The 25,269-nt window shown below is 44.2% G+C and overlaps 1 protein-coding gene across 12 annotated transcripts in view; it reads right to left on the reverse strand.

Moving 5' to 3' along the window:
• Positions 1 to 25,269, reverse strand: part of CELF4 (CUGBP Elav-like family member 4) — a 1,208,497-nt gene that overhangs the window by 120,271 nt on the left and 1,062,957 nt on the right. For all 12 annotated transcript variants that reach the window (XR_010243565.1, XM_063958143.1, XM_063958153.1 and 9 more), the window contains exon 6: positions 13,305 to 13,448. Coding sequence is in view for 11 of the 12 variants with exons in the window: in XM_063958143.1 (XP_063814213.1) it covers positions 13,305 to 13,448 (144 nt within the window). In the remaining variant the exon portion in view is untranslated. The remainder of the gene's footprint in view (positions 1 to 13,304; positions 13,449 to 25,269) is intronic.

The following is a 25,269-nucleotide window of genomic DNA, read 5'->3' on the forward strand; positions in this document are numbered from 1 at the left end:
TTTAAGAGGCTGTAATTATAGGTATAGGCAGAAATTTTGGGGGAAGTTACATATTAATACGTAAAATTGTATTAATATTTTATCGCTCAAGTTTCACTTTACTTAGCGCGCGCGCGCGTGTGTGTGTGTGTGTGTGTGTGTGTGTAAAGAATGTAAGTGTCCCCTGGATATATTACAGGGGTTCCGTGCAGATAATGGCCCTCATTCCGAGTTGTTCGCTCGCTAGCTGCTTTTAGCAGCAGTGCAAACGCTAAGCCGCCGCCCTCTGGGAGTGTATCTTAGCTTAGCAAAAGTGCGAACGAAAGGATCGCAGCGCTGCTACAAAAAAATTTGTGCAGTTTCAGAGTAGCTGCAGACCTACTCCTAGCTTGCGATCACTTCAGTCTGTTTAGTTCCTGTTTTGACGTCACAAACACGTCCTGCGTTCGGCCAGTCACTCCCCCGTTTCCAGAGCCTGCCATAGGCATAGGCAAACTAGGCAATTGCCTAGGGCATTTGATATGCCTAGGGGCATCATCAGCTTCTGCTGAGTAAAATGATATGCGGCATGCCTATATTCTGTATGTAGCATTTCATATGCAGATACAGCCACAGTCTCACACAGTATATAGGCATGCTGCATATCAGTTTAATCAGCAGAAGCTGCTTGTGCATCCTAGCCACATAGCAATGCAAATAAGATGCATTTTCATTAAAAAAAAAGGTGCCCGACGTTAGCATTGAGGCAAGATTTATGAGGACACATCTGTATCCAAGCAGAGGCAGAGGTCACAGTGTTAGTAGCAGTGTGAGTGCTGTGTGCATGTGAGTGGGTTGGTTGTGCAGTAGTGTTCGGAATATGTGTAAGGAGCATTATGTGTGTCATATAAAAATGCATTAATAATGTACAACATATGTGTAAAGGGCCACTATGTGTGTCATTATGTGTATAAGGGCATTAATAATATGCGGCATATGTGTAACAGGGTACTACTGTATGTGTGTCATTATGTGTATAGGGGCACTAATAATGTGCAGCAAATGTGTAGGGGGAACTATGTGTGTCATTATGTGTATAAGGGCATTTATAATGTGCGGCATATGTGTAAGGGACATTATGTGTAAAAGGGCATTAATAAAGGTTATCATAATGTGTAAGGTGCATTATGTTTATAAGGACATTAATGTGTCTCATATGTGTAAGGTGCATTACTGTGTGGAATTGTGTATAAATGCATTACTAATGTGTGGCATTATGTGTATAAGGTGCTCTACTATGTGGCGTTGCATATAGAAAGGGCACTACTGTGTCATCTAATGTGAATAAAGAGCAATAAGGTGTGGTGTAATGTGAATAAGGAGCAATTCAGTGTGATGTAATGTGAATAAGGGGCTCTACTGTGAGGAGTAACGTTTATAAGGTAAAGTGATACTACTGTGGGATGTAATATGAATTATGGACACTATCGCAAGATAAAATGTGAATAAAGTTACAGTACTGTGTGGCGTAATTGGAATTGGGGTTACTATTGTGTGGCCATGCCCCTTCCCAGCAAGAAGATGCCCCTTTTTGGGCTGTGCGTCAAATGTGCGAACTGTTCCTATTTAAAATATAGGGGGAACATGGGTGATGGGTGATGGTGCTGGGAAAGAGGTGCAAGGTCAGAGGCAGAACCAGCCAAAATCTTGCCTAGGGCATCATGGGGGTGATTCCAAGTTGATCGCAGCAGGAAATTTTTTAGCAGTTGGGCAAAACCATGTGCACTGCAGGGGAGGCAGATATAACATGTGCAGAGAGAGATAGATTTGGGTGTGGTGAGTTCAATCTGCAATCTAAATTGCAGTGTAAAAATAAAGCAGCCAGTATTTACCCTGCACAGAAACAAAATAACCCACCCAAATCTCTCTCTCTCTGCACATGTTATATCTGCCTCCCCTGCAGTGCACATGGTTTTGCTCAGCTGCTAAAAAATTTCCTGCTGCGATCAACTTGGAATTACCCCCCATATTGTTTAGGGCCGGCTCTGCCCATTTCCCCAGCCACTCCTGCGTTTTTTATCGGGCACGCCTGCGTTTTTACACACACTCCCGAAAACGGTCAGTTACCTCCCAGAAACACCCACTTCCTGTCAATCACTGAACGATCAGCAGTGCGACTGAAAAGCATCGCTAGAGCTTGTGTAAAATGACATTGGCTTTTGTGAATGTACGTCGCACGTGCGCACTGCGCACCATACGCATGCGCAGAAGTGCCGATTTTAAGCCTGATCGATGCGCTGCGAAGAACGGCAGCTAGCGATCAACTCGGCATGACCCCCTATATCGGAGAATGACAATAGCGCCCTCATAGGTTTCTATGGGGACTGTTATATTGTGAGATTTACCAAGATTCTGGAGCTTGGCCCCGTTAGCTAATGCCGTCTTAAGATGGCGTTAGCCATTGTTGGCTATGGTCTACATATTGCATATTTTGACCAGGAGAGGGATACTCAGAATCCCTCTCTGGTATTAGCGCACGTGCTGTCCGCAGCATAAAGTAAAGTGATCTCTTATGCAATCACCTTACACATTGCAAGGGCAATTTCCTACAGGAGCCCCTGTCCCTGCATGGGATCTTTAATACATTCGGGCAGCAAAGAATGACTTATTGCCGCAAATACTGTAGCGCCAATATGAAATTCTATTTATTCATTCTAAAATAAATAGGCCCTTCTGCCTGTATGCCCCAACATGTAGCACTTTAATATACATGACTTCCTACTTCTGGAAGATATATATACGTCTGGGTCCTGGAATAATCATTTGCTATCTTTCTGGATGGGCCGTTACAGTACAAGATGATAATAAGTGCATTTAGCTGCGATACAATCTGGTCACATATAATGTTCTGAGATGTTTTGTGGTAGAAAGAATCATTTGAATCTATATTTCAGGGAATGAGCGCATTATTCTGGCGCACAGCAAAATGGGCTTATAACGGTAGGGTGTGTGGGTCTCCTGACTGTGCCGGTTTACATCTAGATCTGGGCGTAGGATCAATAACCTCACCCCTAGTCAGCACCACAAGCCAGCAGAAAACAAATAACCAGCCGCAGGGCATCCTCATGTTGCTGTCTCTCTTCCCGGGAACTCGCAGCCCGTTGCATTCTGGGATAGCAGGCTGCGTTCTGTTTGTTTGGGTGCGCTGGGAAGCTGGGCCAGATTGTCATGTATATTTAACACCTCTGCTCGTGCCAATGCTCCTCTTAGTGCTAGGGACGGCTCAACGTCTCCCAAACTCTACTCGTTTTTATTTGGTTCTGGCAGCGACTTCCTTCACAGTCTTATATTAAAATTTAAATAAATTTAGACTGATTCTATGTGTAACTAATAACAACTGTCAGGTCATATTGTGCACGCAGGATGGGAGCTACAATGCATCTGGAAAGTATTCACAGCGCTTCACTTTTTCCACATTTTGTTATGTTACAGCCTTATTCCAAACCAGAATAAATAAATTTTTTCCCTCCAAATTCTACACACAATACCCCATAATGACAACATGAAAAGTGTTTTTGAGATTTTTGCAGTATGCACAGCCTTTGGTCAGTACTTTGTTGATGCACCTTTGGCAGCAATTACAGCCTCAGTTCTTTTTGAATATGATGCCACAATCTTGGCACATTTATCTATGGGCAGTTTCGACCATTCCTCTTTGCAGCACATCTCAAGCAACATCAGGTTGGATGGGAAGCGTCGGTGTACAGCTATTTTCAGATCTCTCCAGACATGTTCAATCGGATTCAAGTCTGGGCTCTGGCTGGGCCACTCAACGACATTCACAGAGTTGTCCTGAAGCCACTCCTTTGATATACTGGCTTTGTGCTTAGGGTCGTTGTCCTGCTGAAAGCTGAACCAGCGCCCCAGTCTGAGGTCAAGAGCGCTCTGGAGCAGGTTTTCATCCAGGATGTCTCTGTACATTGCTGCATTCATCTCTCCCTCTATCCTGACTAGTCTCCCAGTTCCTGCCACTGAAAAACATCCCCACAGCATGATGCTGCCACCACCATGCTTCACTGTAGGGATGATATTGGCCTGGAGATGAGCGGTGCCTAGTTTCTTCCAAACATGACGCCTGACATTCACACCAAAGAGTTCAATCTTTGTCTCATCAGACCAGAGAATTTTGTTTCTCATGGTCTGAGAGTCCTTCAGGTGCATTTTGGCAAACACCGGGCGGGCTACCATGTGCTTTTTTACCAAGTAGTGGCTTCCGTCTGTCCACTCTACCATACAGGCCTGATTGGTGGATTGCTGCAGTGATGGTTGTCTTTCTGGAAGGTTCTGCTCTCTCCACAGAGGGATGCTGTAGCTCTGACAGAGTGACCATCGGGTTCTTGGTCACCTCCCTGACTAGGGCCCTTCTCCCCCGGTTGCTCAGTTTAGATGGACGGCCAGCTCTAGGAAGAGTGCCGGTGGTTCTGAACTTCTTCCATTTATGGATGATGGAGATCACTGTGCTCATTGGGACCTTCAAAAGCAGCAGATATTTTTCTTTAACCTTCCCCAGATTTGTGCCTCGAGACAATCCTGTCTCGGAGGTCTACAGACATTTCCTTTGACTTCATGCTAGGTTTGTGCTCAGACATGCACTGTCAAGTGTGGGACCTTATATAGACAGGTGTGTGCCTTTCCAAATAATGTCCAATCAATTGAATTTACCACAGGTGGACTAGAAATAAGCTGTAGGAACATCTCAAGAATCAGTGGAAACAGGACGCGGCTGAGCTCAATTTTGAGCTTCATGGCAAAGGCTGTGAATACTTATGTACATGTGGTTTCTTAGTTTTTTATTTGTAATAAATTAGCAATAATCTAAAAAAAAATGTTCATGTTGTCATTATGGGGTATTATGTGTAGAGTTTGGAGGGCAAAAATTAATTTAGTAAATTTTGGAATAAGGCTGTAACATAACAAAATGTGGAAAAAGTGAAGCACTATGAATACTTTCTGGATGCACTATATGTGTCAGTCCAGCAGCAGTGCATCACAGACACAGAAGGGCTTATTTAGTAACAAAGGCAAAGATGTAACAAACCAGCAACGGCCAACTCTCATCAATTAAATGTGGGCAGGGCTGCTGAGGGCTGCTAAATTGAAATGTCGACATGTGAAAATCAGACATTCTGCATGGACCGGCATGTGGGAGTTGAGGGTTAGGGTTACACACTGCGGGGAAAACGGCATGTAGGCTTAGGCTGTGGTAGGGGAGATTAGGGTTACGCACTGAGGGTGTAGGCTTCGGCTGTGGTAGGGGAGGTTAGGGTTACACACTGGGGGGTGTAGGCTTAGGCTGTGGTAGGGGAGGTTAGGGTTACGCACTGGGGGGGGGGGTGTAGGCTTAGGCTGTGGTAGGGGAGGATAGGGTTAGGCACTGTGGGGGGGTGTAGGCTTAGGCTGCAGTAGGGGATGTTAGGGTTACGCACTGGGGGGGTGTAGGCTTAGGCTGTGGTAGGGGATGTTAGGGTTACACACTGGGGGGTGTAGGCTTAGGCTGTGGTAGGGGAGATTAGGGTAACACATTGGGGGTGTAGGCTTAGGCTGAGGTAGGGGAGGTTAGGGTTACGCACTGGGGGATGTAGGCTTAGGCTGTGGTAGGGGAGGATAGGGTTAGGCACTGTGGGGGGTAAGATTAGGCTGCGGGAGGGGAGGTTAGGTTTACATACTAGAGAGATGGTTAGACATTGGGAGAGGAGGTTAGGGTTAGACACTAGAGGGAGGGTTAAAATTAGGCTACAGGAGGTAAGGTTAAGGTTTGGCACTAGAGAGGGATGTTTAGCGTTAGGCTACGGGAGGGATGGTTAGGGATACTCACTATAGCGATGGTTAGGCATAGGCTGCAGGAGAGGAGGATAGGGTTACGCACTATAGGGATGGTTTTGCTTAAGATGTGGGTTGAGAGATTAGGGTTGGGCACTAGAAGGAGAGTTAGGGTTAGACTGAGGGAAGGGTGGTTAATGTCAGGCACTAGAGATTAGGGTTAGGCTGAGGGTGGGGTGGTTAGGGTAAGGCACTAGAAGGAGGGTTAAGGTTAGGCTGAGGAAGGGGAGGTCATGGTTAAGCACTAGAGGGAGGGTTAGGCTGAGGGAGCGGTGATTAGGGTTAGGCACTAGAGGGAGAGTTAGGGTTAGGCTACAGAAGAGGTAGTTTGGGTTAGGCTACAGAAGGGGTGGTTAGGGTTAGACACTAGAGGGAGACTTAGGCTAATGGAGAGGAGGTTAGGGATAGGCACTAGAGGCAGGGTTAGAGTTAGGCTGAGGGAAGGGTGGTTAGGGTTAGGCACTAGAGGTAGAGTTAGGGTTAGGTAACAGAAGGGGTGGTTAGGCACTAGAGTGAGAGTTAGACTAAGGGAGAGGAGGTTAGGGATAGGCACGAGAGGGAGGGTTAGGCTGAGGAAGGGGTGATTAAGGTTAGGCACTAGAGGGATGGTTAGGCTGAGGATGGGGAGGTTAGGTTTAGGCACTAGAGGGAGGGTTAGGCTGAGGGAGGGGTGATTAGGGTTACGCACTAGAGGGAGGCTTAGGCTGAGGGTGGGGAGGTTAGGTTTAGGCACTAGAGGGAGAGTTAGGCTGAGGGTGGGGAGGCTAGGTTTAGGCACAAGAGGGAGGGTTAGGCTGAGGGAGCGGTGATTAGGGTTACGCACTAGAGGGAGGGTTAGACTGTGGGAGGGGAGGTTAGGTTTAGGCACAAGAGGGAGGGTTAGGCTGAGGGTGGGGTGATTAGGGTTACGCACTAGAGGGAGGCTTAGGCTGAGGTTGGGGAGGTTAGGTTTAGGCACTAGAGGGAGGGTTAGGCTAAGGGAGGGATGATTAGAGTTACGCACTAGAGGGAGGGTTATGCTTAGGGTGAAGAGGTTAGGTTTAGGCACTAGAGGGAGGGTTAGGCTGAAGTAGGGGTGATTAGAGTTAAGCACTAGAGGGATGGTTAGGCTGTGGGAGGGGAGGTTAGGTTTAGGCACTAGAGGGAGGGTTAGGCTGAGGGAGGGGTGATTAGGGTTACGCACTAGAGGGAGGGTTAGGCTGAGGGAGGGGTGATTAGGGTAACGCACTAGAGGGAGGGTTAGGCTGAAGGTGGGGAGGTTAGGTTTAGGCACTAGAGGGAGGCATAGGCTGAGGGTGGGGAGGTTAGGGTTTGGCACTAGGGGGAGCTTATGTTTAGGCACTAGAGGGAGGATTAGGGATACAGTAGGCTATGGGAGAGGAGGTTAGAGTTAGGCACTAAGGGTAAAGGATTAAGATACTCTACACCAGAAGCATCATTTGATTCACTGGAAGTCATCATCAGCCACTAAACTCAGAAGACACCAATGGAACCTCCGTACTAAGTATTTCACACCTAGGTCACCTGGGACATTTTGTAAACATTCTAATCATGCCGACATCTCATCAGTGTCAACACGATGAATATTGATGTGGTCAATGTCGACATTGCGTGCATGGAGACATTCTGACTATGTCAACATCATTATCATGTCAACATTATGGCCGTGCCGGCATTCTCATGTAGACATGTAGAAATATTGACAGGATGAATGTCGACGACATATACCACACCCATTGACTATGTACAAATATTGTATACGTGCTCACGGACATTTACATAGATTATCGCAGGAAGCAGGATTGCATCTTTATAGAAGACACAAGACTGCAGGAAATGCTAAACTCTACAATCTGAAAGCAGGAGATGTAATGGAAGCGACGGCCGCTACATCCGCCTTTATGCACGGCCTCACATTGCCTCCTTAGTGATCTGTACACTTGAACATGGAAGGTACATTAGACATTAAGCAGCTCTCAGGAATAATTATACCCATTATATCTGCACTTATATCGCCGTCACAAAGACCAGCGCGGCTTTTAGAAGTCTGCAAAATCCCAAAATGAAGAAATACATGTATTTACAATGCAGGCAGCTTCTTCCTAATAAACCCAGTCTGTACATCTTGTCCATTCACTGAACATTCTCTCAACTCAAGAGAGCGACACCTAATCTACTCTGTTGTGGCAGCAGTTATTATTAACTAAACACATAGGTAGTAAGTAATAAGAAACTGCAAATGATCACAGTACAGTAGCTTCTAGTGGGGAGGGCTACGCTATCTATTCTCCCTCCAGTGCGGTCGTGGACCCCCAAGAGGGAGAAGAACTGTTGGTATGCCGGCGGTCGGGATTCCGGCGCCGGTATGCTGGTCGCTGGGAGCCCGACCGCCGGGAAAAATTGAACACCACCCCTTCCAGTGTATAGGGTTTGCAGTAAGGAGGGATTTCATGAAGATGGCTTTCAGTGGGTAGAGGGGAGGGTGAGGAATGGTGATAACTTCTAATGGGGAGTTCTTCCAGTGTGGGATAGCTTTCAGCCAAGAGGGCTTCCACTGAATATAGCTTCCATCCAGGAGGGCTTCCAGTGGGGATACCTTCCAGTGATGATAACTTCCAGTTGAGATAGCTTCCAGCAGGGAGGGCTTACAATAAGCATAGCTTCCAGTGAAGTTACTGTCACATAGGGAAAGCTTCCAGAGGGGAGGGTCTCTGGTGAGGAAGGTTTCCTGTGGCACTAGCTTCTAGTGGCGTTGGCTCCCAATGGGGACAGCTTCCAGTGGAGAGGGCTTCCAGTGGTAAATTCTCCAAGTTAACAGGATTTTCAGCACAGAGTGCTTCTACAGAGGAGGGCTTTCAGAGGGAATGGATTAAACGGAGTAGACCTTAAAGCAATGAGGGTGTTCAAAGGTATGGGAAGGCTTTAAGAAAAGAGAGATTACCAAGAGGAGGACTTTCAGCAGGGAGAGTTTTCCAAGAGCATACTGTAGAATGGGCTTCCAATGGGGAGGACTTCAGTGGGGGTATGTTCTAGAGAGAAACGTTTCCAGTAAAGACGGCTTCCAAGGGATAGGACTTCCAGTAATGATGGCTTCTAGGAGGTACAAAACCCAGGGGGATGGGTATCAGTGAGGAAGGCTTCAAGCTAAGTGGTCTTCCAGCAGGGAGAGCTCTCAGGGTGGGTGCAGGAGCTTCCAGTGTGTGTGTTAAGGGTCTTCCTGTGGGGAGAGCTTTTAGAGGTGGTGGTCGGGCTCCAGGGGGGCTTCTTCCAGAGGTGAGGGCTTCCAGAAAAAAAGAAAGTTATGAAAAAGAAGCTTTAATTATCAGGATATTAAAAAGTATATCCAGATTTTCAGAAACAGAGGACTTGTCATTTTAGTACTATCTTTTTTTTTTTTTTAGTGTCAGATAAAGGGAATGCTCTCCAAAGTTTGACGGAGAAAGTGCTGTTGAGAAATGTACGAATTTCACACAGATGGAGGTTCACAGAGGTGCGACGTTGGGGTGATAACAATTTCAAGTTCTTATTTCGCTTATTCAACAGCCATTTACTGAATTTACAGTCTAGGAATACAGTGAAGATGATGGGCAATTCATCCTTCAGAGTGATGTTGTGTGGTATGGTTTTGTGTGGGTAATATTAGTAACCCTTAAAGCAAAGTGCTCTCAGTGAAACGTAAAACTTTGAAACCCAATGCAAAATGAAAGGCATGGTTTCTCTAATGCTGAAGGGTGAAAAAACTCTACAATCATGGGGGTAAATTTACTAAGATGGGAGTTCTATTTAAGATGGGATGTTGCCAATAGCAACCAATCAGATTTCAGGAATTATCTTCTAGAAAGTGCTAGATAAATGAGAAGTAGAATCTGATTGGTTGCCATGGGCAACATCCCATCTTAAATAGAACTCCCATCTTAGTAAATTTACCCCATGGAGTCACATAAGGTGCACTCGGCCAACTTGCTGTGCCAGCCGGTCGGTGACACCCTCCAGTACAGTGTACTGCTCCGATATTAGGGCACTGACACACTTAATTATTAGGCTTATTAATTTTAGCCTCAAAATGGCCCCAATTCCTCCTGAAGCCGGCAACCGCTGTGAGCGACAGTAAATAGCACAAGGCCCGGGGACGTCTGGAGACACAGACTGCATGGGTAAAGTTCTGACACAACTAGTTAGGAATGCGGAGAGCCCCCTCTCTGGGGGATGGCTGTGTTTTAGCTTATCACATTCTATTTGCTTGCTAGAAGAGTCAGACACTGGCCTGCTAATGCAGCTTGATGCCTCCCCGTGTAATGATCTTGAGGGGAAGGTTTACTTCTCAATGTGAAGTCACTTCATGTCATTCCGAAGAGGATCAAATCATTTCCAATGTACTCTCTGTCCCCGGGATTTGTAAACAAAGTTCTCTGAAAAGCAATAACCCTTCACGAGCTGTAAATGAGAGATTCACTGCGGCTTTCAGACTGATATTTCTGCTCCAATAGCGAATGAGACAGGTTCAAACATTATAATCTACGTGTCACATTACATCGGGGAGCCAGAGGAACCACCCTGATTCCAAGTGCATCTGTCACCTGCATACTGAAGTAGCTCATGCCTCAGTGATGCCGCTAATTCCTAGTGAATTGGTTCCGTAGGCTTCCTTTTCGGGAATACTGGTTTACTAGTATCTTATGGAACAGTTGTATGCTGCGTCTGGGCCCTGCCCTGTACTGCTTTTACCATGTGTAATACCTCATGCGAGCGGGATTGCATTTCGGGGGCGCGTGTATCTGTTGACGGCTGTGAGCTCGTACGTGCAAAAACATGGCGTCTGAGACGATAGGCATAAACCAACACTTTCTCCAGTGTTTTTCTTGTTTTTGCATATACGCTGCGAATGTGTACGTAACTGCGAATGAATTTATGATTGCTCCGGTGGGCGGCTCTTTCCACTTCCGGGCGGCAGATTCATTTGCTAATATTCGCAGCTCCGTAGCCTAGAAAATGGCAATTGCATTTGCGTACAAACATGAATTAGACCCATTGTTATGGCAGTGCAAGCCACTCCCACTGCGCATGCCAGTCTTAGCACAGACCAGTGCATTACCATATATGGACTGTATCCCATAAAATGGCTGCAGCCTACACGTGCCAGTACTTGGAAGTTTCCGGAGGGGAGGTAGAAGTGGGAGGTGCAGTTGACCTGGTGCTATAAATCTGATCACTGCAACACTGCATCCCCAACCCCCCTCTTCTGCCGTGGAACATCGTAATTTGCAGCATTGGGCTGCAGAGGATGGGGTCATGATGATTTACTGCAGGATGTCTCATCTAGGAATCTGTTTACTAACACTTGGACAGTCATAAAGTGGAGAGATACAAAGTAACAGCCAATCCGCTATTGTCATGTGATAGGCTATGTTTGAAAAATGGTTGGTTGGTAGTTTATCTCTCTCTACTTTGTCTCTCTTAAAAGCTTAGTAAATAGATACCTAAGCCCCCAAATTCGCTGGAACACTGGGGACGTGGCTGGGATCCAGGAGGGTGACCAGCTCTCACTGAAGTGCAGGACATCTCACTGAAATGCATGAGTCTCCCTGAAATTGAAGTCAATTGTGCTGCAGCCACGGTGTATAGGTGATGGGTATATTTCAATTCTGAAACCTCAAAGGTGTTTTCCACTTAATGCTAATTATACTGGATGTAGGTATTGCATGAGGGAGGAACCCAATGACATTCCGTGGTTGATGGACACTTGTGGTCAGGAGGTAAGTGGGGCAGTCAGGGTCGATGGGGGAGAACCAGATGGTTTCCCACCATCGATGACACACAAGCAATTAATATTTTTCTTACAAAGTGCCGAGACATGGAGCTAAGCTCCGCCCCTGACACTCCTGTGAGGCTCCACCCCCAGGCTATTATTATCCCACAGCCTACCGAAAATGGGGTGACCATCGGTGGGTAAAACCATAGATTATTCCCTTGCAGATGGTTTCATGCCCTCTAGGTTACCCATCAATGGTACCATCGATGTTGACCACGGATTTCCATCCCTACTGGACACACATTCCAGCGGGAGGGGGATGTCCTCTACCCATGCATTCTTAAAACACATATCACAGTAAAACAACACATTAACAACACATTGCACAGCATAATACCATATTGATAATATTCATGTATAAACATGTCATATGCATCTGTAAGTAACATATCAAGCTTAGATATATTATTCACTGATAGGCACAACACGTATACTGTATAACAGGGGGGCTATTTCCCACAGTGGGACCAAAAAAATATACCTAGTAAAATAACATGTTCGTATTCTTAAATATAACATTCTGTTAATGTCCTGTTCACAGCCGTATGTGATGCACCAGCCGAGCACTCTCCTGATTATCTTCTCTTCCTGCATTCAAATACTGAGAAGCAGAAGCAGGCTGCAAGAAGTACACTCTCTGGTTTACTACCCAGGCACGAGCAGGTTTACTAATAAACTGGGGGGGGGTGGGGGTGCGGAGGGCAGTTACGTTGTCAAATGTACTTGCAATCTGCTACTTTCTGTCGTGTCAGACCGCTCAACATAATTAAAAAACCATCATGGGTGCAAATGTATGTCTACTGAAAAATGGCATAGCGCCATCTGAGGGGTGTGATACAATATATCAGTGGTCGGGTTCCCGGTGGTCACATGACCGATACTGGCACCCCAACAATTAGATTGCCGTAGCGAATAGGTCTAAGATCTGGTGGGCCACACACACACACACACACACACACACATACACACACATATGTGTGTGTAGTTTTTATATATTACAGTTTAATGTCGCCATTTTTTTTGCAGTCTCATGTCATTAACGTTGGTTATGCCTGACAATGTGTATTATAGTACATGGTTGGTCATTCCGAGTTGTTCGCTCGCTAGCTGTTTTTAGCAGCCGTGCAAACGCTATGCCGCCTCCCACTGGGAGTGTATTTTAGCTTAGCAGAAGTGCGAACGAAAGGAACGCAGAGCGGCTACAAAATATTTTTGTGCAGTTTCAGAGTAGCTCAAAACCTACTCAGCGCTTGCGATCACTTCAGACTATTCAGTTCCTGTTTTGACGTCACGAACACGCCCTACGTTCGCCCAGCCACGCCTGCGTTTTTCCTGGCACGCCTACATTTTTTCGAACACTCCCTGAAAACGGTCAGTTGACACCCGGAAACGCCCTCTTCCTGTCAATCACTCTGCGGCCAGCAGTGCGACTGAAAAGCTTCGCTAGACCTTGTGTGAAACTACATCGTTCGTTGTAATAGTACGACGCGCGTGCGCATTGCGCTGCATACGCATTGCGCTGCATACGCATGCGCAGAAGTGCCTTTTTTTGCCTCATCGCTGCACAGCGAACGAATGCAGCTAGCGAACAACTCGGAATGACCACCATTCTCTCATTACACCCATAATAATGTTAAACTGGGCTTTATAAACTTACTGCTTGAGCGTAAGCACCGTAGGCCCCGAACTGGATTGCCATGGGGTTAAACATTCCCATCTGCCCGGCCATTTGCTGCATGCGCCTCATTGTACGTTCTTTGTCTGTGTCAGCAAACTTCACCACCAAGCTCGAGGACGCCCCCTAGGGGACAGAAAAAGTATAAAAATATTATTTTCTAAAACACAGCAGTAGTAACACATACAGCATGATAAACACATGTTCTCCTGTAGCCTAGTTATTTTTTTGCATTGCAAATCTAGCAATGGTGTAAGACAGTCAATACTTCATATGTTATTACATTACAAAATGTGACACAACCGTAATACTCGGGGGAAAATATAAAAAAAATAATATTGAAATATATATTTCTGCATCTCATAATACGAAATTCGGAGCCATAACAAGATCAGTGAGATAACGCAGCATTTTATGCAGGGGGATACAGCCGAAGCTCGGGCAGAAACAGCCGCAGTTTGCGCAAATGAATCTAGATCTCCGTCAGTATGCACGCTGTACATGTGAGGATAATATGGCTGATTTGGTGCAGGAACAGGCGTGCAGTACGGCCGCATTGTTGCTCTAAACTGGGCATTATTTTAGACAAGAGAAAAAAATTAAGGTTTATTTAATGACTTGTACGCTCTAAAATGGTTGAACGTACAATGCGACATATACCACATTTAGGGCCTAAGGGAAAATCGCAATCCTACCAGAATTTTTGCGTTCAGCGGGTGCATGCACAGGGCCCAATCTGCGGTAGAGCCCGCATTTACTGTAAATACGAACGCCTCTGCCTGATTGACCGGCAGAGGCGTTCGCGGGACGGAAGGGGGCGGCAACGCTACGTTTCCGAGGTGGACTCGGAGAGTTGTGGGGGTGGCGGCAGGGAAACAGGGGCGTTGGCTTCCAAACGGGGGGTGTGGTGTGGACGTGATCAGGGAGGTTGCGTGACGTTACACACAGCCGCTCCGATCAAAAATATGGCAGCGAGCAGCCGGATTGAGGGCCTAATTCAGCCTGATCGCAGCAGCAAATTTGTTAGCAGATGGGCAAAACCATGTGCACTGCAGGGGGGGGGGGCAGATATAACATGTGCAGAGAGAGTTAGATTTGGGTGGGGTGTGTTCAATCTGCAATCTAAATTGCAGTGTAACAATAAAGCAGCCAGTATTTACCCTGCACAGAAACAAAATAACCCACCCAAATCTAACTCTCTCTGTATATGTTATATCTGCCCCCTGCAGTACACATAATTTTGCTGCTGCGATCAGGTCTGAATTACCCCCTTACTACCTTGCACTGGTATATCATCTGCACGCTAACCACCCATTTCACCAAGCTGAAATCTGCTGGAGATCTGACTCATACAAAACTCTTTGCTTGTTCGAGGTATTTGCTTTTGCTCTTGCAACCAAAAAGGAATCAGGCCGTAAGTCACTACAGATATTACACCAGCTCTGCAAACCTAGGTGCAGTTTTAGTTGGGGGGGGGGGGGGGTGGGGGGTAAAAGGGGGACATCATAAAGACAGCTAAATTACTTTTCCACCCACATCTACAGCAAACAAACCAATATGGCAATTTGTTTAAGAATCCAAATGTAATCTTCTAAAACAAACTTCATCTAGTTTTTATTTTGCAGCTACCGGCAAATAATCAGCTTTGGCCAATTGTGATACTAAAAGAGAATATTTGTATATTGACCAGGGAACCTAATTATAAATTAATGAAACACACGTGTACTTTGATGTCACCAGGGGGAACAAGTCACATTTTTTGAAAAGGCATTATGTTGTTATTGATCAGTGCCTTAATTGCACCTCATCGACAAAGGAATATTTTTAATGCATACATTTCCTGCTAAGTTTCAGCCTTCCCAGCCCTAATTAGACTGCAACGCTTATTTAATTAACCGTGATCCGCTGAGCTATCCACTAAGCTGGATGTAATGACCGTAGTCTCGTTACAGCGGAGTGAGAATTATACAGTGGATGCTGGCTCAGGCACTTCAGATCAGAAGCAGTTTCTTAATGTTCATTTTAAAAGTACCTGTTTTTTTTGATGGGCCGATTGTTTTGTGTTTCTCTTGCCTGCCCGTATGTGAGTTACAGTATACGGAGCTCATAATCTTTTTCCAAAATGTTGTATATCCATTGGTAGGGCCTCAGTACAATAATGTGTAAACAATAAAGGTGAAATGTTCTTTTGCATTCCAAATATATTTGTTTATCAACTATATTTGAATGGCTTGATAAAGATCGATCGATAGATCTATCAATCAGTACGGATGGTGTAATGGTTAGCATTACTGCCTAACAGCACTGAGGCAATGGGTTTGATTCCCACCATGGCTCTAACTGTGTGGAGTTTGTATATTCTCCCCGTGCTTGCATGGGTTTCCTCCGGGTTCTCCGGTTTCCTCCAATAATCCAAAAATATTCTGGTAGGTTAATTGGCTCCCAACAAAATTAACCCTAGTGTGAATGTGTGAACATGTGGTAGGGAATACAGATTGTAAGCTCCACTGGGGCAGGGACTGATGTGACTGGGCAAATATTCTCTGTAAAGCGCTGCGGAATATGTGTGCGCTATATAAATAACTTTCTTTTTTTCTCCAGATGTATCAAAGCATTATCTATTCTATCTATCTATCTATCTATCTATCTATCTATCTATCTATCTATCTATCTATCTATCTATCTATCATTAATGGGCCAAATGCAACAAAGCATTATCTATCTATCTATTTATCTATCTATCTATCTATCTATCTATCTATCTATCTATCTATCTATCTATCTATCGGCCAAATGTAATAAAGCATTATCTATCTATCTATCTATCTATCTATCTATCTATCTATCTATCTATCTATCTATCTATCTATCTATCTATCTATCGGCCAAATGTAATAAAGCATTATCTATCTATCTATCTATCTATCTATCTATCTATCTATCTATCTATCTATCTATCTATCTATCATTAATGGGCCAAATGTAACAAAGCATTATCTATCTATCTATCTATCTATCTATCTATCATTAATGGGTCAAATGTAACAAAGCATTATCTATCTATCTATCTATCTATCTATCTATCTATCTATCTATCTATCTATCTATCTATCTATCTATCTATCTATCTATCCGTCCTGGCAATGCATAGTAAAGAGTCACATAAAACTCATGTATTACTTTGTCATTGTTTAATACTCAGTTAAGGGCCCCAAAATAATAAAAATGTTGATGATCCATAATTATTTTATTATTTGGGGCAATAATGTTTACAAATAATAACATTTAAATTTATGCAAACAATAATGTTTATGTTAATTGGACTATACAGTATTAAATAATTGATGAGAGATGCACCAATTTGGAACAAACGCTGAAAGTACCAATACGAATGCCCTTCCATCGTTACCGTAATTAATAAACACAAAAATATTATGGTCTGTATCATTTTGAATGTTATTATTTGTAAACATTATAGCCCCAAATAATAAAATCTTTAAATAATTATGGCTCATCAATATTTTTATTATTTGGGGGGCCCCCTAATTGAGTATTAAATAATGACAAAGCAATACATAGATTTAATGTGGCTCCTAATTGTGTTCTGCAAGGACAGAGAACGCAGAATGGATGTCGTTTGAGCCGTCTATCCGGCCAGAGTAACTTTCAGCTCAGTTTTCAGCCAGTCTCCGGTGAGTTTTTAATTTCTTACCCTGCCATGAATCGCTGAAACTCGCCGTTGATTTCCAAACTAAGGGCGACATTTACTAATCAGTGATAAGAGCGGAGATGTGAGCCAGTGGAGAAGTTGCCCATGGCAACCAATCAGCACTGAAGAAACATCTATAATTTGCTTACTATAAAATGATACAGAGCTGCTGATTGGTTGATGGGGAAATTTCTCCACTGGCTCGCTTCTCCGCTTTTATCACTGCTTAGTAAATGTCCCCCTTAGAGGGATATCCAATCAACCACGGTAAATTACTGTAGTTAATGGATTCCCCCGGAACCCATTTCTGCGTGATAACTCATGTGTCCGGGAACTTATCCCGGATCGCATCCTATGTGTTATCGCCGAAAACGGGTCATTTACCGCATGGTATAAACTATAAAAACACCCTGTAATTGGACAGGCCGATATACTATTGAGCTATTTTAGCCTGTTTTTGCTGTGCAGTAAAATACCTCCGGCAATTTGATACCGGTCTAAGGGGTCTATTTACTAAGCCGTGGCTGTAGCTAAAGTCGCTGGAGATAAAATACCAACCAATCGGCTCCTAACTGTCATTTTTCAAACCCAGCCTGTCACATGACAGTTAGGAGCTGATTGGCTGGTACTTTATCTCCATTGATTTTATCTCCATTCAAGGCTTAGTAAATAGACCCCTTAGACTTAAAATTGTCTCCTATTGCATCTGGTGAATTAGGGGAAAATCACTGGAATCATGGCCCTCATTCCGAGTCGTTCGCTCGGTAATTTTCTTCGCATCGCAGCGTTTTTCTGCTTAGTACGCATGCGCAATGTTCGCACTGCGACTGCGCCAAGTAATTTTGCTATGAAGATAGTTTTTTTACTCACGGCTTTTTCTTCGCTCCGGCGATCGTAGTGTGATTGACAGGAAATGGGTGTTACTGGGCGGAAACACGGCGTTTTATGGGCGTGTGGATAAAAACGCTACCGTTTCCGGAAAAAACGCAGGAGTGGCCGGAGAAACGGGGGAGTGTCTGGGCGAACGCTGGGTGTGTTTATGACGTCAAACCAGGAACGACAAGCAGTGAACTGATCGCAGATGCCGAGTAAGTCTGAAGCTACTCTGAAACTGCTAAGTAGTTTGTAATCGCAATATTGCGAATACATCGTTCGCAATTTTAAGAAGCTAAGATTCACTCCCAGTAGGCGTAGGCTTAGCGTGTGTAACTCTGCTAAAATCGCCTTGCGAGCGAACAACTCGGAATGAGGGCCCATGTCACAATTTTTGCAGAAAATGTGCAGCCTCTTGCGTTTCCCCCTTACTCTGGTTTTATAGCCTGCACCCTGAACTACAAGAGCTATTCAATTATATCCTTTACATGTAAACATCAAGGATTCAGGCATTCAGCAGTTGTCAAGCTTAAATAAACTATTCCAGACTGGGGGGGAGAGTTATTAAAGTGGAGAGAGATAATGTACCCGCCACTCAGCATCTAGCTGCCATGTTACAGGCTGTGTTTTAAAAACAGCAGCTAGGAGCTGATTGGTTGGTACTTTATCTCACTCCACTTTATCTTTCTCCAAGGTTTGATACATCTCCCCCTAGATACTGCACCTTGAGACATTCTCCTGTGCAGAGCTATGATAACTTTCTGTAAAATCGCAGGCTATTATCCGCATCGATACACAAAATGGTCTTAAGAATTGCATTCCGGTGATGTACACGTGGAGCATACGTGCACTCCCGGACTAGGCGATCCGGCGCTTAGCCCTGCTACGGGAGTGCAGAGACACTCCCATTCTAGTGAATGGGGTGTGTCATGGATGCGTGTGTGCCCAAGACGTGGTGATTGGTGCGCCGGGGCGGGCGCGCCCCGGCACAAACGGAGCCACGATTAGTGTGGCTCCGTCTGTAACTCAGTGGGCAGCCTATAAAGAACCAGTGTTGACTTAAATGACCAATGGACCACTTCTGGTGTGTGCCTCAAGAAACCTTTCCATTGGGGTACGAGAAGATCTAATGGGTGCTAACTAGGGAGGCCAATTCCGGCATTTTTTTTCAATCCTGGGTATAGGGATTGAAAAATGATCAATTACGGGATTCCCGAGATACCTGGGATTGAGTTGAAGATTTTAAAATGAAAATCTTCAATGCCCCCGCCCCCCCCACCCCCCTCTTCCCGGACCCGCTCAGCACACAGAACTATTCACCATCCTCTGGAAGTGCGGGTGGGTTCACTTGGTGGGCGGCGAGGTGTGGTCCGGGCAGCGAGGGTGGCCGGCGTCAAACTGCGCAGTGTGACCTCTGACTTCACGTCATGCTGCTCAGTGCGCACAGATGGGGGCAGGGGGAGCCGGCAGGAGGGAGCTGGGCAGTGTCTGAGCCTCCTGAGGATGCTCAAAGTTGCCTGGCATTGAAAAAACAAGGGGGCTTTCTAATCCCGAAATCCCCAGGATTGGAAGCTCAAATCCCTGGATTGAATCCCAGCCAATTTTAGGCCTAAATCCTGGGATCCCTCCGATCCCATGAATATTTTTTAAATGTGCATTCAGAACAGGTTTTATTGCACACCCTGCAACTACAATGGAGTATACGTACAATAGACCTACCCGTGCCATCAACAAGATAAATATTGTGCTCCAAGTCAGTGGCGCATACAGGGGGAGGTTTCTGAGCACCCAGAAACCCCCCCTCCACCAAAAAAATAATAATATATATATATATATATATATATATTTTTTTTTTTTTTTTTTGCTGCATGAGTATTGGGGGTAATTCCAAGTTGATCGCAGCAGGAAATTTTTTAGCAGTTGGGCAAAACCATGTGCACTGCAGGGGGGGCAGATATAACATGTGCAGAGAGAGATAGATTTGGGTGTGGTGAGTTCAATCTACAATCTAAATTGCAGTGTAAAAATAAAGCAGCCAGTATTTACCCTGCACAGAAACAAATAACCCACCCAAATCTAACTCTCTCTGCACATGTTATATCTGTCCCCCCTGCAGTGCACATGGTTTTGCCCAACTGCTAAATAATTTCCTGCTGCGATCAACTCAGAATTAGGCCCATTATTAATGGCTGTCTAGCGTCCTCTGCAGTCTGCTGTCTTCCTGGTGGCACTTGTAAGTGCTTAATAAAAGTTTACTTTATTTTAATTATAGTACATATATATCCATGTGCATACATATATACACATATATATATACATACATACACATAAACACACACACACGATATATATACATTTGTATATATACGTGTACTGTATGTATATATATATATATATATATGTGTATGCATGTTTAATATGCTATGTATATGTGTATATGTATGTATATATATATATATATATATATATATATATATAGGTGTATATATGGTATATATATGTGTAGATATATATATATATATATATATATATATATATACACACACAGACACACTAGTTTTACGGACCTAGCATATACTGGGTCGCCTCAGTCCCCACCCCCGTGATTGGCTCCACCCAGTTCTGGAAACCCCCCCCATGCAAATCCTGCGTTTGCCCCTGCAAGTGCTGCAATAAAGGCTGCTCCATCGCATAATGCACATACAGTAGTGACGATAAAAGTATTGCCCTACTAATACTATCATAATGTTTTTTTCGGTAACAGTAATTCACTTTTAATTCTACATTAATGCTACTGAATCGCCAGGTAAATATAGGCCATTTGGTAAGCCCGCAGGGTGTACTTTGCCAGAACGGGGGAGCCTGGCTCCTACAGTAACTGACATTATACAGTACATTAGGAGGGGTGAGGCACCCTGGGAGCTGATAACAGTCTCTGTACATTACCTATAATCGCCACTGAGTGCCTCTTCCCTGATAATTTAATGAAAACTCAGATAATTTTAAATGTCCTTCTTGTCCTTGTACCTGTATAGTGCGAGATTCAATACGGAAGATGAGGTTTTAATGATCACACTGACTATCTGTAATTGTTGTGTAATTGGCCAATACAATTTCACATACTGAAAAAAAAAGACAACAACCTTCTTCTATTGGTAATTAATATTCAGCATCCAGTCAGGGATAAAAAAGAGCCACATGAAAAAAAGTCATATGAAGATCATTTGTTTTACTATAGAAAGAGGAGAATGCATTAACAAGGAGGTGAATGTGAGGAAAGAGCTCCCGCTGCCTTTACCCAGTGGTAGCAGCCGTTCCACATGCTCAGCCAATATTTATACATACACATTTACCATTGGGGAACACTGGGTATTCTCATCTCAGCCTCCATTGTATAGTATTTAATGCTTATTATGCTTTATTTATCTATGATACTTTGTAGACTACACTTGCCGCATGTAGAGAAGGTGAAGAGGCAGAAAGCAGACAATATGAAGTTGGAGTCATGAATATTGATGCATGTAGAGGTGATGAGACACCACAGTCCTCTCATAGTGTGATAGGAACCTCACATTGCTACTCTGTGCTGCTAGAGGAGTCGGACCCTGCTGCTTTACAGATATAACCCTGACTGACTGTCCGCAACAAGACACCGGCCAGTTATTAATCAGTAGTTGCATGAGCTTTATTCCTGGTTCCCACATGAACACTGAAACTGGAAACTTGGACTGGAGCTTCAAGTTCCAAATTACGCAAAACAAATGTAGAAAAAAAATAAAAATTTAAGTTAAAAAACAAAAGGAAAAATCTATTTTAAAATATTTTTTTCCCCTATTCACACCTGCTAAAACCATCCTGTACATGAAAAATAGGCTTCCTTAGGAAATATTAGTATGGGGAAGCATCGAAGGAGGCCGCTGATGAAGGCTATTGCCTGCAAATGACAATGACAGTCATCACTAGTAGAGGACTTTCTATGGTTGGGGCTTGGGGAAAAGGTGAGAAGTGAAAAAAGGAGGAAAATGGTGGAGAGTGCATGAGGAGAAGATGAGAAGTAGAAGGAAGTGGGATATGATCAAAGGAGCATGGAGAGGAAAAGTAAAAAGAAGAGGTATAGGAAGAATGGTGCATGGAGACTATAAGATAGATAGAAATAAGATTGAAAGGATGGGTGCATAGAGAGAACATGAGTAGGTTACTAGAAGGAAGATGGGAAAATAAAAGAATTTCAGATATAGAGGAAGGAAACAAAATGTGGAGGAAGGACAGAAGAGAGAAAATATGGAGGAAGGAGAGTAGTCAGAAGATAAGGCAGAAGGACAGAAGATAGCGGGGAAAGTGAGAACAGAGACGATATAGAGGAATGAGAGGAGAGACAAGGTGTGGAGGTAGGGGAGACGAGGGAGGATATGGAGGAAGGAGAGAAGAGAGAACACATGGAGCAAGGACAGAAGAGAGTAAATATGGAGAAAGGAGAGAAGAGAGGTATCATGTGTTAGCAGAGGAGAGAAAATATATGGAGAAAGTAAAGAAGTGAGAAGTCACTGAGGAAGGATGAATGAGAAGAGAGAGATGATATGAATGAGAAGAGATGATATGGAGGAAGGAGAGAGACTATATGAAGGAATCAGAGAAGAGAGAAGATATGGAGGAAGAAGAGAGAAGATGTGGAGGAAGGAAAGAGAAAATGTGGAGGAAGAAGGGAGAATATATGTAGGAATCAGAGAAGAGAGACGACATGGAGGAAGGAGAGAGAAGATGTGGAGGAAGCAGTGGAGATAGAAGATACTGTATGGAGGAAGGGGAGTAGAGATTAGATATACATGTATGAGAGGAGAGAGAAGAGATGTAGGAATCAGAGAACAAAAGATATGGAGGGAGGAGAGAGCATATATGGAATAATCAGAGAAGAGATGATATGGAGGAAGGAGAAAGAATATATACTTAGGAAGCAGAGAAGAGTGAAGATATGGAGGAAGGGGAGAGAAGATGTGGAGGAAGCAGAGAAGAGAGAAGATATGGAGGAAATGGAGAGAGAATATATGGAGGAATCAGAGAAGAGAGATGATATGGAGGAAGGAGAGATAATATATACGTAGAGAAGAGAGAAGATATGGAGGAAATGGAGAGAGAATATATGGAGGAATCAGAGAAGAGAGGTGATATGGAGGAAGGAGAGAGAATATATACGTAGAGAAGAGTGAAGATATGGAGGAAGGGGAGAGAAGATGTGGAGGAAGCAGAGAAGAGAGATGATATGGAGGAAATGGAGAGAGAATATATGGAGGAATCAGAGAAGAGAGATGATATGGAGGAAGGAGAGAGAATATATACGTAGAGAAGAGAGAAGATATGGAAGGAGGGGAGGGAAGATATGGAGGAAATGGAGAAAGAAGATGTGGAGGAAGCAGAGTCGATAGAAGACACTGTATGGAGGAAAGGGAGACTAAACACTGTTGCCTTATGTTGGGAACTGAACATTATAAATTTTGTCAAATGAGAGTAATTGTAAGATAGTTGTACCTGGTACTTCACAAACCTACACTACACTGTTATTGTTATTTGCTATAATGGGTTAATTTTCCTTTTGACGATTTCCTTCATGCAAGTGAAAAGCTCATTTCCTGAGTTGTCAGCGGCAGAGAATTGAGCTGTTGAGCACACCTACATGTGACAGGTTGCTTTTCCAGTTTCCTTCTCACCTATTGATATTCAATTACCCAGCATGGGCCTCCAGTCCTGCTCTAACCACAGCAGAATATAAGTATGGATCACAGGCAGCCCCCTCACTGACTTTGCAGAAAGAACAAAGTCGTTTTTGTATAGAGCACATCTCACACCTCCAACCGGGGTCCTTGCGTGAGCAGCACACCATTCCATATTAACCCCTTACAGCTCATTCTTCCCCCCTCCACAGCTTCCTATCCAAGAAGGGGTATTGTATTATATGCTAAAATGCTGGATTGATGGGGATGTTTGATGGTATATTTGTACAGAGCAGTCTGTGTCTGTTCCCTACACTGCAGAGCCACTGACATCTGACAGTAGCAGCAGTAACGGAACTCCAAACTGTCCTGCTTTGGTGCAGCAGTTTCAGTTTGCGGACTTAATCGGCGTGGGGCTTACATCGGACTAGACAGAGCTTTCACTCCAAATATGTCAGGTTAGGACATGGCGGGTACAGATCAAGTGTAAGGACTTATTTGGTCCTGGCATTGCATCTATTGCCAATAGGCCTGATTCAAAGATGGATAGATTAGCACAGCCGCTACTCCCTTGTATGCAGCAGCTGTCCTAAAATATACTAATGCCCCAGGAGCAGTATCTTGTGTAAATAGACTCCTACTGCCGACTTCTGTTATCCGCTGCTGCGTCCAAAGGGCAGTTCTCAAATGATATATCACGCCCAATCTCCTTTCTAAAGTGATCCCCATTATAGCGCATATCACACCCATAGTAATCAGGTTTAACTGCGTAAAGGGTTACCTGGGGTAGCGAGCTGAAATGATTATACCATGCCCGTCAGCAGAAATAGAATGGGTGTGCAAGAGGGTGAAAATAATTGAATAGCACCCAGAGACTCAGCGTTGGATCAGGTTACTCAGAATGGCCAAACATTCTGGATATTCTGGAGTAGTTGCAACCGTGATGTATGTATTTTGGGTGTCAAGACAACCTCTAATAATCATAAGCACCTCCTTGTACCCTTTGGTACCATTGGGTGGGCTTGATAAATATTCATGACAACCCCGATTTCCTCCAAGTAGCAGAGGATGAACATTGTGGGACAGATTGGGAAGCAGGTAGGAGTCAACTTCCTGTGCGCTTTCCCCCAGTCCTGATAACTGTGGAATACCAGAGGGGTGAGTTGAGCAGTATGGGATTTCTACCCGGCTCGTTCGCCAATATATCTGCTTTCCTCACTTTGGATCTGCACCATTCCTCTTCCTCGGTTTACCGTGCAGAGCCCACCAAGTTAAATGCATATAAAAACACATAAACGCATAAATAAATCATTGCCGCTCCACAGCTCAAACGTTTTTTGTTTTTTTAAACGTTTGCATTTTTATGCTATTTGAATACTAAAAATGTTAAAAGCTTTCTGAGCATTTTTTTCAACTCCAAAGCTGCAACCGCATCCAAGTGAGATTTCTGTTCAGAGGACGGTGGCCCCCGGGGATCCTTGTCATGTTTCTGAAGCCTACCCGACTTTTCATCTTTTTTATTTTTTTATTTTGTTGATTTAGCCCCCTTACCGTCAGACCCATAAAAAGACATTACAGAACCAATTAGCTGCTTGTGTATGAAGCTGGGATGTGAGTCTGGTTGTCAGTTTATCCCTCTTATCCCATTTGGAGGTAATGA

The sequence above is a fragment of the Pseudophryne corroboree genome, chromosome 1, assembly GCF_028390025.1.
Source record: "Pseudophryne corroboree isolate aPseCor3 chromosome 1, aPseCor3.hap2, whole genome shotgun sequence".
Taxonomy (NCBI): Eukaryota; Metazoa; Chordata; class Amphibia; order Anura; family Myobatrachidae; genus Pseudophryne; species Pseudophryne corroboree.